We start from the raw sequence: 12556 nt of genomic DNA, 5'->3' as shown, positions 1-12556 counted from the left end.
TTTCTAGAATTTTTATTTATTTATTCTATATACCTCTTGCTGCCTGTTGGCAGCAGATTTTTCCTCTCTCTCTTTTTTTTATTTTTTTTTATTTTTACGGGCCAGGCCGGGCCAGCTCTAGCCAACTCTAAAAAACGAGGTTCGGCCAGAGTTTTGGCTCAGTGCCTCCGACCCTCGAGCCGAGCCAGCTCGAGCTTTTTCCGAGCCGAGCTACGAGCGGCCCAAGCACGATTGCCATTCCTAGGCTGGTATCAGCTAGAATGTTCATCATTTTCTTGTGTTCAGACAGCGACCTACTTTCAAGCCCCATTAATACTTTACACTTTAGATAAGTTTGTATCACTTAATGCTAACTTCTATGGCAAATATTTTTTCACAGCCTCCTACTTGGCTGGTAGCAGCTAGAATGTTCATCCAGTAATGCAGCCCTAAATCCCCTTTTCTTGCTTTTTAAAACCTACTTTAGGACCTCCCCAAGCTGAAATATGATACTACTTGGAAATCCTATTTCCGTGGAGGCTAAAAAAAGTCGTGGAAGTCTTTTCACAATGGCTATCAACCATCGTTGAATCGGTCATGCATATCAAATATGCACAAACAAAAAATGGGGTAGAATGAAGCAAAGGCAAACTCCAATTGCTCTGCTCATTGTTCATAGCCATATCTACTGAAAGATCCACTCCAACAATACACAGACAACTAGACACCATTCCATATAAAACCTACAAGAAACGGCCAAAATGAAAAGAAAAAATGGCCACTGGGAAAAGAAAACATTTCCCTAAATCGACCATCCTCCTTTCAAGTAGGAAACCACATGATTTTATGCATAAAATAAAGCCATAGATCATAGTGTCATGGAGGGAGCAACTTGAGATCAATTTTACAGTTAAAAGTATTCATTTGTTATTGTCAAATTGACAACCATCCAAAAAGTACAAATGGAAAATAATCAGTTACCAAAAATAAGCTATCCTCTCCAGACTAGCTATTGTGATTTTATCTGACTATACAAATGAATATCAAGCATCACCAAACAGATGACAATTATATATGAGAGATGAAGCCTTTAAAAAAGCAGCACGAGTAAAGAATTTACAGAGAACGTGAACTACTTTTCGTGACTTTCTTGAGGATGGTCGATCTTTATTATAAGAGGTTGGTGGAGATTTACATCAGGGTCGGCCACAATGGGTAATTGTGGCGATGCGATATCACTGTCTAAGTCTGCATTTTCAGCCAAAGCTTTGTCTAAAGCAACTTTCGCAACTCTAGTAACACAAATCATCAATACAACTGCAAGCAGCCGGTTTAAAAAGTGAGTTTCGGCATGAAAAGGTGCCGAAATTAGAACACAGTACAAATACTACAGAATCAGACATCGAAATAAGAAAAAAATGTCTCCAGAAACTGAAAAATTCAAAGAAGAAACTTTTCTCAGTTTGTGTTTTCCTCATTTCTCATAATGCCTAACTACTATGAAATAGTAAGTAGATTATTATATATATATTTTTTAATTTTTAGAAAATTAAACTATAAATTGGAATTACTTCATATTTCATAATGACAAAAGCAAATATATTGGGCAACCTTTTTAGATACCGTATAAAATCAGGAGTAGAGTAACTTATCCAAAGTATGAGCTTCAAGATCTCTACAAACTTCACCCCCAATAACTTATCAAAAATTAGGATCCAGTGGTCTTTGATATGCTCTTATTTAATTTGGACGGGGTATTGGTACGTGTCCAAATACACTCTCTAAATTTTTAGGTAAATGGGATTCAGCACTGTTAATATTTTCTTATATTTTGTTTTACACCTAACAACATAAAATGAAGTCACAATTTAACATTTTGATATACTTTCCAAATTACGATCATTTTAGAATATTGGACAAGTCTCTCATATCTTGCCAGAGTGAAAAAAGTGTGCAATGCAGGTAGGACATGTGCATAGAAGTGGGGCATAACATTTGATATTCAAAGGACAAGAAATATGTTATGGAAGTTTACGTCACTGAACTTTGGATTGCACAACAATTTTTCATAGGATCAAGGCAAAAAGCTGGTATCATTACTAATTTACTTATTTTTGTCAGGAGATTCGTGTCAAATACCAGAAATTGAAATGGACATTAAATATCCACTTGAAACTTACCAGATACCACAAGGCCCAACACAATAAATGCCTGCATCAAAGAAGAAGCTAATATTAGAACTATAGGAATTTGGCAAATAGACGAGCGAGTTAAAACAGAGATGGAGGCATTTCATCTCTCAAATAGCTTAGACCACAAATGATGAAGTAAGCCTATCAAACTGAAATTGAACAGAAAAACACATCACAAGGCTCTTACCCAACGGGTTTTGGAGAATTGATGCGTTACATCAGAAAGATCCTTCAAAGTCGTCCCAACATATACCAATGCAATAGTAATTGGCTGCACAAAGAATGGTAGAGGAACTAACAATAAGGTACACTCAACAGATCAATTTAGCAAAGAAAATTTTAAAAGGAATAAGGTTTTTATTTTTTAATTTTTTTGTGGCGATAACAATTTTAATTTCCATGGATTCTCTCACATATTAGCGGTAAAGAGGTACTAAAGTACATGTACATACCATCATTCCCAACCATGTAGCTAGCATGTATTGCCATATTGGGACTGGAGTCACAGATAAGAGGTAGTTCAACATGTTAAATGGAAGTAAAGGAACAAGCCGGAGCAGCAACACTATCTGTCAAAAGAAACGAGAAATTTAATTAAGTACATATTACCAATATGCATGTATATATTAAAATTAAAAATCAATTAAATGAGACAAGCAATCAGTCAGTACTAATCCCATACATAAAAATAAGAAACTGAATCCAGGTCCAAAAGATATACAAACCTTAAATCCTGATCTCTGAATTGCAACTGTAACTGCTCGGAACTGCGGATAGTCTCTTAACTTTGAAATAACAAATGACCTACCAATCTGGTAATTTTTGAAAAAAAAATACATAAATGAAAATTTACAACAAAACACACTTTTCAAAAGTTCCTAAAATGTAAAGATATTGGAAAAGAGGAAAAATAGTTGAGGAAAAGAAACAATCATATTTGAACCGTGTGCCCTAATCAGCAAAATAATAGATGCTGCTATTAGATTGCAGAAACTTACTGTTCTTCCAAGAAGAAATGCTGCCCCAGCACCAACAGTAGCACCAATCGAATCAGCAAAAAAACCCACCGGCAAGCCAAAGAGGTAACCACCACCAAGCTGAAAGATATACCATGTGCCACAAGGTTTCAGTTTTACAGGATAACAAAGACAGAAAATACCAGTCCTATATGAATCCTCAAAAGAAATCTGAAGTTGGGCAATCTAACAGATGTTTGACAGGGTAAAATTAAATAGAAAGAAGAAAACAAGAAGCAGAGATCATGCTAGCAAGTACAATAAATCGGAGGATGTTCACAAAGTAGTTTGCAATGTGAATCAAACACTAAGTAACAGCTAGAAAAATAAAGGTCGAGATATCAATGAACAAAATTGAGTCCTTTTCATTTCCCATTCGCCATCCAAAATATCCAGGGGTAAACATGAAATAAAGAAAGCCACGTGTCAATGCCAATTAATGAAGTCTTGAATGTGAAGAAAATGCTGTTTTACAAAAATATATGAGAACAGAATTGACATATGAAGAGGAATGATAATTCTTACCGTAAGTATTGAAGCTGGAACTGCCAATACTGTTAGAGGAATGTACGCAACAGCTCTGCAAGGTTAATAAAGCATGTGAGAGTTAAGATGATATTCCTAACTGTGAAATTTGTGATACGTTTCATAATTAATTTAATCAGTGATGTGTACTATAACTGTAGAGTAACTTGATTTTAATGACCTAGGAAACACAAATTATCCTTGTTCTAGATTACTCATAACAATAAATTCTCGAGACTTTGAGGTGAACAAAGTTCTATGGCATTCATGGTCTTAGATAGCTGAACACATGTACTTCTTAGGTCACAACTTTAAAACAGTACATCTGTGTCACGAGAATGAGGGAGGAAAAAGGGCAACTCGGGACTTTATTTTCACATAAAGAAGGAAGATTTGAGCCAGCGGAACCTTGACTTGCGCCTTTTAAAACAGAGTGATGCAGCTAAAACCCTATTTTTCATCCATATGCAAAATCATCTTAACCTTTGACTAATAAGTGCTTTTTACACACGGACGTAGGCCACAAAACATGGATAATTGTTGGCAAATCTGTTGGAATATGGTTTAGTTCTATATAAATTATGTTTTGTAGGACAACATTGATGAATATGACGGAATTTAGGAGAAACAAGCGAAAATTGACTAAAATGGAAGAAAACCAAAGTGCAAATAGTCGAAAGATGACCAAGAAGAAGAAACGAAAATGTGAAAGAGTTGAAGACTAATTTAGTGAAGACACGAAGTATTGGAAGAAGAAGAAGTGAGAAAAGAGGTTAAGAAACAAGAAAACGGAGTTTGGGGACCAAAACGTAAATAATGAAATTTCACTTGAACTATGCTATAGGATAGTTAGTTTATCCATGCAATCGCATGGCATGATTCTAGGAGTACAAGGGTTGAAATTCATTGAACTACGCTATAGCATAGTACATTTCTGGAGGCAAAATTATGGTTTTCTTAAATGACTCCAACTCTTATGATTTAGGAGGTCTTTCAAAGACCTAGGACCTTCCAGAAGTAAGGGGGCATGCATTATAACACATTAGAAAGTATAGAACGAGGCAAGAAACATGAAGATCAATTCCAAGACTCAAAGATTCAACTCAAGATTTATTTAGGTGATGTCATTTCTTCAATATTTATTTTATTTTCTTCTTCCTAACATGCTAGGTTAGATTTCTTTATGCTGGGAGAACGATGAACCATGTAATATGAGTTTTTAATTTTTAGTTTTACATATTTGACATTGGAAACACATTTTTGGATATTGAATGATTTATATGATTATCTTTTCTTTACATTTATTATGCACGGTAGTTGCATGAATTTGGCGGCTTATTTTATGCATTCGAAATAAGGGAAATAAGCTCGACATGGTATAAATCGTTATAAGATCTAATAAAGGATAGGGATATACTGCTATGCCTTATGTAAATCTTTAAGTGTTCATAAAAATTTATGCATTCTTGTATGTTCGTATCCATCATAGAAATATAATTGTGTCATACATGAGAATAAATTTGACATTACTCGAGAGATTGTTGAATAAAATAAGAATATTAATTCATCAAATTCAATCATATTGTGAAAGTGTAGAACTATGGTTAAAAATGATTATTATATGGGTATTCGCGATCCTAGTGTGTTTGTCCTTCATTAAAACACATAACTTTTATTTAGTATAATTTGCATTTAGTTTTGTTAATTCAATCATAATTGTATCAGTATCTTATTTTAGTTATAATATCATCATAACAAATCCATCTTATTATTCTTATTTCGGTTAAGATCTCGACAATTAAAATCGAACTAAATCAATCTCTGTGGGACGATACTTGGACTCAAATCTATTTTATTACTTGTTAACGAACAACACACTTATGGTGATTTTAATTCGAAAGATATTTTTGTGAACATTAACTCACATGACAACGAAAGTATAGAAACAATCTCAAGTATAGCAGTTAAATTATACTTTTTTCTTATTGGAATTTCAACAGATGATGTGAAATACAAAATAAAATCGATACGTTTACGTAGACCCTCCATATACAACTAGAATTTAATTTATTTGCAATATATATGAAATGGTGAATAATGAACGGGTATTTTTCTATGTCTCCTTTTCTACTTCAAAACACTTTTAGCAACAAAAGAGATGACGAGCTGTATTCATCCTCTCATCTGTCATCTATGATCAATGTTTTATTCGTATCCACTTTTCAGGCACTTTAGGCACAATTTAAAGACTTGATTAGTGTAGGTAAACAAAAACTGTACTTACAGCACAAGAGGACCCCAAGGACCAAGATCATGCTCAATCCATGATAAGAAATCTTTCAGCATCTGCACATAGCAACTCTTTCAGCAACAAGATAACTAAATCACTCATTCATTTAAAGCCTATTTTAGCGCAAGGCTTGCTTCTAAGATAAATATTTTAAATATTTATATGTTTTGAGAAATTATATGTCTTTTAAGTGCTTCATGTATTTCTCCAAGAATCAACCCACCATATTCAAATAGTGTGATCAATTAAGAAGAGATTTCATCTGCACATTACGCATCTGGAGAGAAAATATTTCCTCCAATCTGGTAAACTTGCCATTATTTTCACAAAGGAAACATAGACAAGTGCTCAACCAACAAATATTCAACCAACTGAAACAAATAAACGCGATTAGAAGAAGAAAGCCCATTATTTGCAAATGAATTCATCATCCAATTGCCATGCAGAAATCAGATACTAAATACTCTAAACTGCCCAAGGTCAACATAGAATCCACAATGTTAAAGTTAGCTAAAATAAATCATATTGAAACAGTCAATTATTTAGGAGACATCATAATTAACATCCCAAATATTCCTAACCGGCTAAGTTTAGATCAGGATATTACAAAAATCATTCCAAGAAACACCAAAACAAACAAAATTGAGCAAAATAAAAACGACACAGAACAAAAAAATCCCTTAGAACAGCTCATAAAGCACCAAAACAAGCATCATTAATCAAAATAGCAAAACAAACAAATTAAGCAAAAAAGAAAAAAAAAACTTACTTTTTCAACGGGCAGAGTGATGCAAGCGGTTGCAATTCCCGCAATGAGAAGTAAAAGAAGAATGATTTTGAAAAAGGAAACCCAACTAAATTTGAAACCCATGTTTATTGAATGGGAGGAGAAAAATGAAAATCTCTTGCGCCAAGGCCTACACTCCTCTTCTTGGTCCCCTGCTAAAGCTTGTTTCAATGAAAAGCGAAGCCTCAAGTTAATTCCCCCTAAATTTGCCAGATTAAATTCATGAAACTATATAGCATGAACAGGAAAAGGAACGAAAACAGAATTGAAACTTTAGCCAATTTAATTCACAAATCAAAGTGATATGCACACAACATTGATTCTTTAGGTTGTTTTCGAGCGAGAGTTATTCATGAGAAATGGGTTTTTTGGGTAACACGTACATTTTTTGCACGTGCGAAGATTAATTGTAATTTTGGGTATTAAGGGCCGATTGATTTTTTGACCGTTTAGAGAAAAATGGAGTCCATCTGTAAGAAAAAAGGTCAAATATGACGACTGAAATAGTGAAATAACGATAAAAAATCAATTTTTTGGAGAAAAATCACTCACAAACAGTCTCTAAGCTTTTTTCTTTTCCTTTCTTTCGTTGGGTGTAATTTAAATGTGTGCTAAATAACATAAATTAACAAAACCGATTGGAAATCGAAATGAAGTGGTCTACTTATATTTAAATAGTTTTAGTTCTTAGAACTAAGAATGAATAGGTTCTAAATTATTTTCGATTGTGGTGTACATGAAACAATTAATCCATTTTCTATTTTCTTACACCATACTTAGCCCTTGGCCCCTTGTTTGACACCCATTATAATGAGAAGTTTTGTTAAAATGTATTATGGAATAATATTTTTTTGGAGCATGTGTGGTTAAAAAAATAACTTTTTTATTTATTTAAGTGTAATATTATTTTATTGAAAAACATGTGACTGAAAAGAAGAGAGAGAAAAGTGTATTAAAATTTCAATTCTGCTATGGCACTAGAACAGTTGACTCATTTGTTGACAGGATGACGTGGACGGGCTGTTTTGAAATTCAAATTAAGTTCCAAATCTTGAAAATCGGCCCAATAATATAAACTTGTTTCACCCACCATCAAAACCCGTATGGCGTGAAATTGACCCTAAACTTTCCCAAAATTTTCGCCCTTTTCCAGGGAACCCTCAATTTCTCTCTACAGCCAAGCTTTATCCATCTTCTCCATCTGGTGCAAATTGCCCACTTTCTCCACCTGCACTAGAGCTATCGTTGAACGAGACGTAGAACACAATTTTCTGAGAAGTTCGCCTGCCGCCTATTGTGTCGAAGTTGAAACCACCTATCTTCGCCCATAGGATCTACATGAAAACTAGGTATAAGTGTATATACAATTTTTCGAGTCTATTGGATTTTTTATATAATTTTATCCTGAAATAATTTTATCTCTGATGTGAATCCCTTTAAAAGCCCATATTGTCATAATTTGCAATGAGCATGGAAATAGAAATCGAGATAAGTAATTTATATGAAGTCCTGTAAAGGGACGGGTTTTCACGTTTCCAGCCGGTTATTGCGAAAATAGCAACTTTGCAAAATGATGCTCCAGCTCCTAAAAAGCTTTAATTTTTTTCCTTCTTTGTTGATTAGGTTAATATGAAATTAACTTTCAGAATGAGAGGCTTGATAAAAAAAAAAAAAATTAGGCAATTCAGAGTAAGAGGAGAAAGTAGTTCCTGAGAAATTGTTTCCTCAACAAATTAATTGGGAGTGCTTCATATTGAATATGCTTTTTGCCAAAATTAATCTTTAACCATAAGAATTTGATGCAAGCTAACTTAACATTTCCCATCTTGGATACTAGCAAATTTTTTGAAAATTCTTGAGATTAAGTAAAGTAACTCTTTATTTTTACTTGGTAAATGTTGAAGTATGTTTAATAAATAGAAATAAGAATGCATACCATTCCTTATCTTATATTTCTTTTCAGGGAAGGGAGAGCTTCTATGAAAATATGGCTTATTGGTTTATTGTATGGTTCCCTCTTTAATAATATAGCTTATTGCTCCGTTTTTTCATTGTGTGTTGATTTATGTGGATGAATCCCAGTTTACCATGAGAGGAAAGAATTAAGTAGTTTGCCATAGCTGTAGGTTGGAAGGGCATTTTTTTGTTGAATGCCTGAACAAATGCCCCCGTCCGTGGTGCAAGCATGCCTTCGTGAAGTGTTTTGAGGTGTAGAAGAAAACGAAAAATCGAGGTCAACTGTTCAATACTTGCAGCGTCAAATGTGGATATTGGGAGTGGGTTGGAGGGGCGGAAACTAGTAATGCATCAAGTTGTAATAATGTGGCGAACGCAGCAGCGGATGATTTATCTAACCTATTCGAAAAACAATGCCGCCTAACTAATGAAAAAGAAGTTGAGATATATGTGAAGGTAGAGGTGAAAATACACAATGGCGCCTAAGTTGTTCTCCGTAATATAATTGTAATTTCTTGACTATGTAACTCAGTAGATTCATAGTTATGTCTGTAGTGTGCATTGGATGTTTAAGAATGCTTTAAGGATTCATAGTTAGGTCTGTAAGTCTACAACTTTATGAACCTATGACATTAAGAATGCTTTGACAAATGTTTGAAGAGGTAGAAATTGAACTTGCTGCCTCATCTGTTCATTATAGTTGATTTAAAGCACTAGTTTCAGATTCTTCCAGTGATAATGAGTTGTAATACTTTTACATTGAGAAAGAAATTGTATTGGCATAATAATTACTTTGCAATGACATTGTGTAAAGCTTCTCCAACTGTATGTCGCTACCAACTTCTCAGGAGACAGATTACATATGAATTGAGTTCCAAAATCAACCTTTTCCCTAAAACATAAGGCACATTCTGGAATTTACAAAAATAAAAAAATGAAACTTTCAAATTTTCTCAATTTGACCAACAGAGTAATAAGTGAGTAATATTTCATAACGTATATTAACACCACTTAATCCACATACACCCAAAGTAAGAAGTTCATTAACACCACTTTTCCCACATTCACCAATACAGTCTCAAAAATTTAAAGAAAGGGTAAAATAAGAATGGTGCTTCCGGTTAAAGAATATGGGAACCTTTACAAAAACTATAACTATGGCAAGTAGATATCAAAATGAGGCAAACTATAGTTGCTCCGCAAATGTTAAAGAAGGTTCAACATTTACAGGCGCATTACTAACTCTTCCATCATTCAGATCCGAAGTTGGTCTTCTACCACCAACATTATCATGCACCGGTTGTATACCCCAACATGTGGACAATCCACTATAGTATGAGATGAAAATAATAAGTCTAGAATTCATAGGCACAAATTTATAACCCAGCATCTAGTAACATAGATTACATGTTATATAATCTGCGCTAATTTACCTTGTGGAGTTAATGTCGGATTATTTGAAGATGGATGCATCTAACTGGAGGTATGTAAATGTTGCGTGAATTCAACACTTCAATTGCCACCCTACATGAATAAAATTTGAAGTAAATCGTATATATATGGAACGAATGAAATTTTTATACATAACTAACCAGTAGGAGTTGTGTATATGAAAACGGTATTTGCATGGCTACTTATGCTTGTTGATGGGCCTGAGTGCTTCAACCAATATCTTCCATATTTCTTTGCTTGACCTTCGGTCTTGTAACTTTTTTCGAGCTTGAAGTTGCCTACAAAAATTTGGGAATTATATATCATGTGTATAGTAACTTCACATAATGTGAGTATAGATATTTTGCGAATCACCTTAACTTTCTTTGAACTTGACTCCAAAGGATACTTCTTACGAAGTTTTCTAGGTGCACCCTTTCTTTTCGCACATTTTGGATCATGTACGCTACCGCTTCCAGTTCCCTGTGATGCATCAGCCCTAGAGGCTATTTGCGTAATGTGCGACGGGATAACATTATTACCATGACTAGACTTCGACGCCATCGTCTATTCACACTGCATGTCAATCCAATCAAGTATAGCACTGGCCCTTAATGAATCATCTGCAGTCATGTTTGTCAACGTAGTAAAACGCTGACACATTTTATCATCAATCAATTGTCCTGGAGTACTAACCAATTCAGCGTAGTTCACTGCAACTCTTATGTGTGCTCTACTCACATCTCATCGCCAGCGCCAGAGTATATATATCTGTCCGGCACTTTTTGAGGTCATTGCGAATTAAAACTAAAATAGCGTGTCTACAAATAATTCCTCAAAATTCAAATAAGTGGCAACTACAAATAAACTCACATTTGTCTCTTTGAAACGAGACGAAAACGGTTTTCTTTTTGGAATGCTCTTCATGTACGACATCCTCACATACCTCATACGTTGTTCCTAAGAATCCCTTCGAAGCAAAAATGAGATCGCAATACAACTTGCCCACAAACTCCTCTTGAACTTCCTTGAATTTTGATATTGTGTATACTGCCTGATATTGCTTTTCCTTTTCAAGTGCGTTGCACAAGGTACCATTTGCGAGTAAGACTTGAAATCTGCTCGAAACTCCTTCTCAACTTTACTTTTCAAAGCTCGTTCGTATTGTTCAACAAATTGCTTCAATGTTGTTTTCAAATGTACATAACCATCGAAGAATGCATTAATACATCCCTGTCCAAAATGCGGTTTTCAAAAAAAAGAAACTCAACGTTCCATGTTGTCATATAAACTATCCAATCATTCATTATCATACAAATTATACTTTTCGATAATCTCTATCCAGCCTCTGTCAAATTCTTCAATAAACTGACAATCATATACCAACGCATGTATAGTAGCAAATATTGAACCCTTATCCAGGTGGTATCCAAACTTTTCTGGCAACTTATTCAAAATATGTTATAAACACCATCGATGTTTTTGTGTTTGGGAACACTATCATAATTGCGTTTTGCATAGTTCTATCTTGACTTTTAATTATCCCATTCGGAGCTTGGCCGTGCACGCATTCCAACCATGTCCTTAATAGCCAGAAAAATGTATCTTTATCCTCATTTGATAACAAACCACATCCAAGGAGGGTTTATTGTCCATGATGGTTCACACCAACAAAAAGGGTAAAAGACATGTCATATTTATTAGTGAGGTATGTGGTGTCAAATGTGACAACATCTCCTACCCTTCATATGTTAGTCTATTCCAATTATCTGCCCATAAAACATTCTTTAGTCGCAACTCTTCATCCAAATCTATACTGAAGTAAAAATCTGAGCACTGTGCTTGCATTTTCGAAAAATATGATTTTATTGTTGCGGCGTCTCCTTCTCCATGTCTTAGGCACCAAATTTGTTCGATATAATTATTGCAATCCTTTTCAATGAAAGTCATATTCTCGTATCTCCCAGCTTCAACGACAGCAGAGTTGTAACTTTTGTGCAATGGAATTCCAACAATGTCATTTACTTCAAACTGTCGTTTAACATGTGCGCTCAATTCTCAGTTATATCGATATAGCCTGGATTTCGAATGACTTGTTTTATGATTGTGCTCGAGGTATACTGTGTTGATTCTCCATACCCCACTGATATCTGAAGATGCGGTGATCCTGGTGTTACACCCACTCTGAATGGTTGGTTGCGGCTTCAAAGTACTGCGTGTATTTCTATGTCTTTTCCCTTCACGACTACAAACAAATGTAATATATCTCAATATTTCGTCGTCGTCCTTTTTTGAGTTCCTTTTTCTCATTGGGAAACCTATATCATAAGCATATCTTTTGTAAAATTCAAACATTATATTTTCATCTTCAAACTTTTTA

General features: G+C 34.5%; 1 protein-coding gene across 1 annotated transcript; it reads right to left on the bottom strand.

Annotated features, from left to right (window-relative positions):
- Positions 1-871: 871 nt before the first annotated feature.
- LOC111396616 (TVP38/TMEM64 family membrane protein slr0305-like) lies at positions 872-7155 on the bottom strand. The gene is made up of 9 exons (XM_023023032.1): positions 6772-7155; positions 5997-6058; positions 3713-3767; positions 3170-3268; positions 2897-2983; positions 2624-2740; positions 2359-2442; positions 2160-2190; positions 872-1296 (listed from the first exon to the last, which is right to left on the bottom strand). Exons 1-9 carry the CDS (start codon positions 6871-6873, stop codon positions 1112-1114), a joined length of 822 nt encoding a protein of 273 aa, XP_022878800.1. The 5' UTR covers positions 6874-7155; the 3' UTR covers positions 872-1111.
- Positions 7156-12556: the final 5401 nt, after the last annotated feature.

The sequence above is a fragment of the Olea europaea genome, chromosome 7, assembly GCF_002742605.1.
Source record: "Olea europaea var. sylvestris chromosome 7, O_europaea_v1, whole genome shotgun sequence".
Lineage (NCBI taxonomy): Eukaryota > Viridiplantae > Streptophyta > Magnoliopsida > Lamiales > Oleaceae > Olea > Olea europaea.
Note: the sequence above shows the minus strand (reverse complement) of the source record. Positions and strands in the feature narration are given on the sequence as shown.

What these genes read in the sequence shown, in the direction of transcription:
- LOC111396616 (XM_023023032.1), bottom strand. Translation starts at nt 6,873, where the DNA reads ATGGGTTTCAAATTTAGTTGGGTTTCCTTTTTCAAAATCATTCTTCTT. An exon ending in TCACTCTGCCCGTTGAAAAA is followed by an intron (nt 6,059 to 6,771) that starts GTAAGTTTTTTT and finishes TGCTATGTGCAG; the next exon opens with ATGCTGAAAGATTTCTTATC. An exon ending in AATTCTCCAAAACCCGTTGG is followed by an intron (nt 2,191 to 2,358) that starts GTAAGAGCCTTG and finishes TCTTTGATGCAG; the next exon opens with GCATTTATTGTGTTGGGCCT.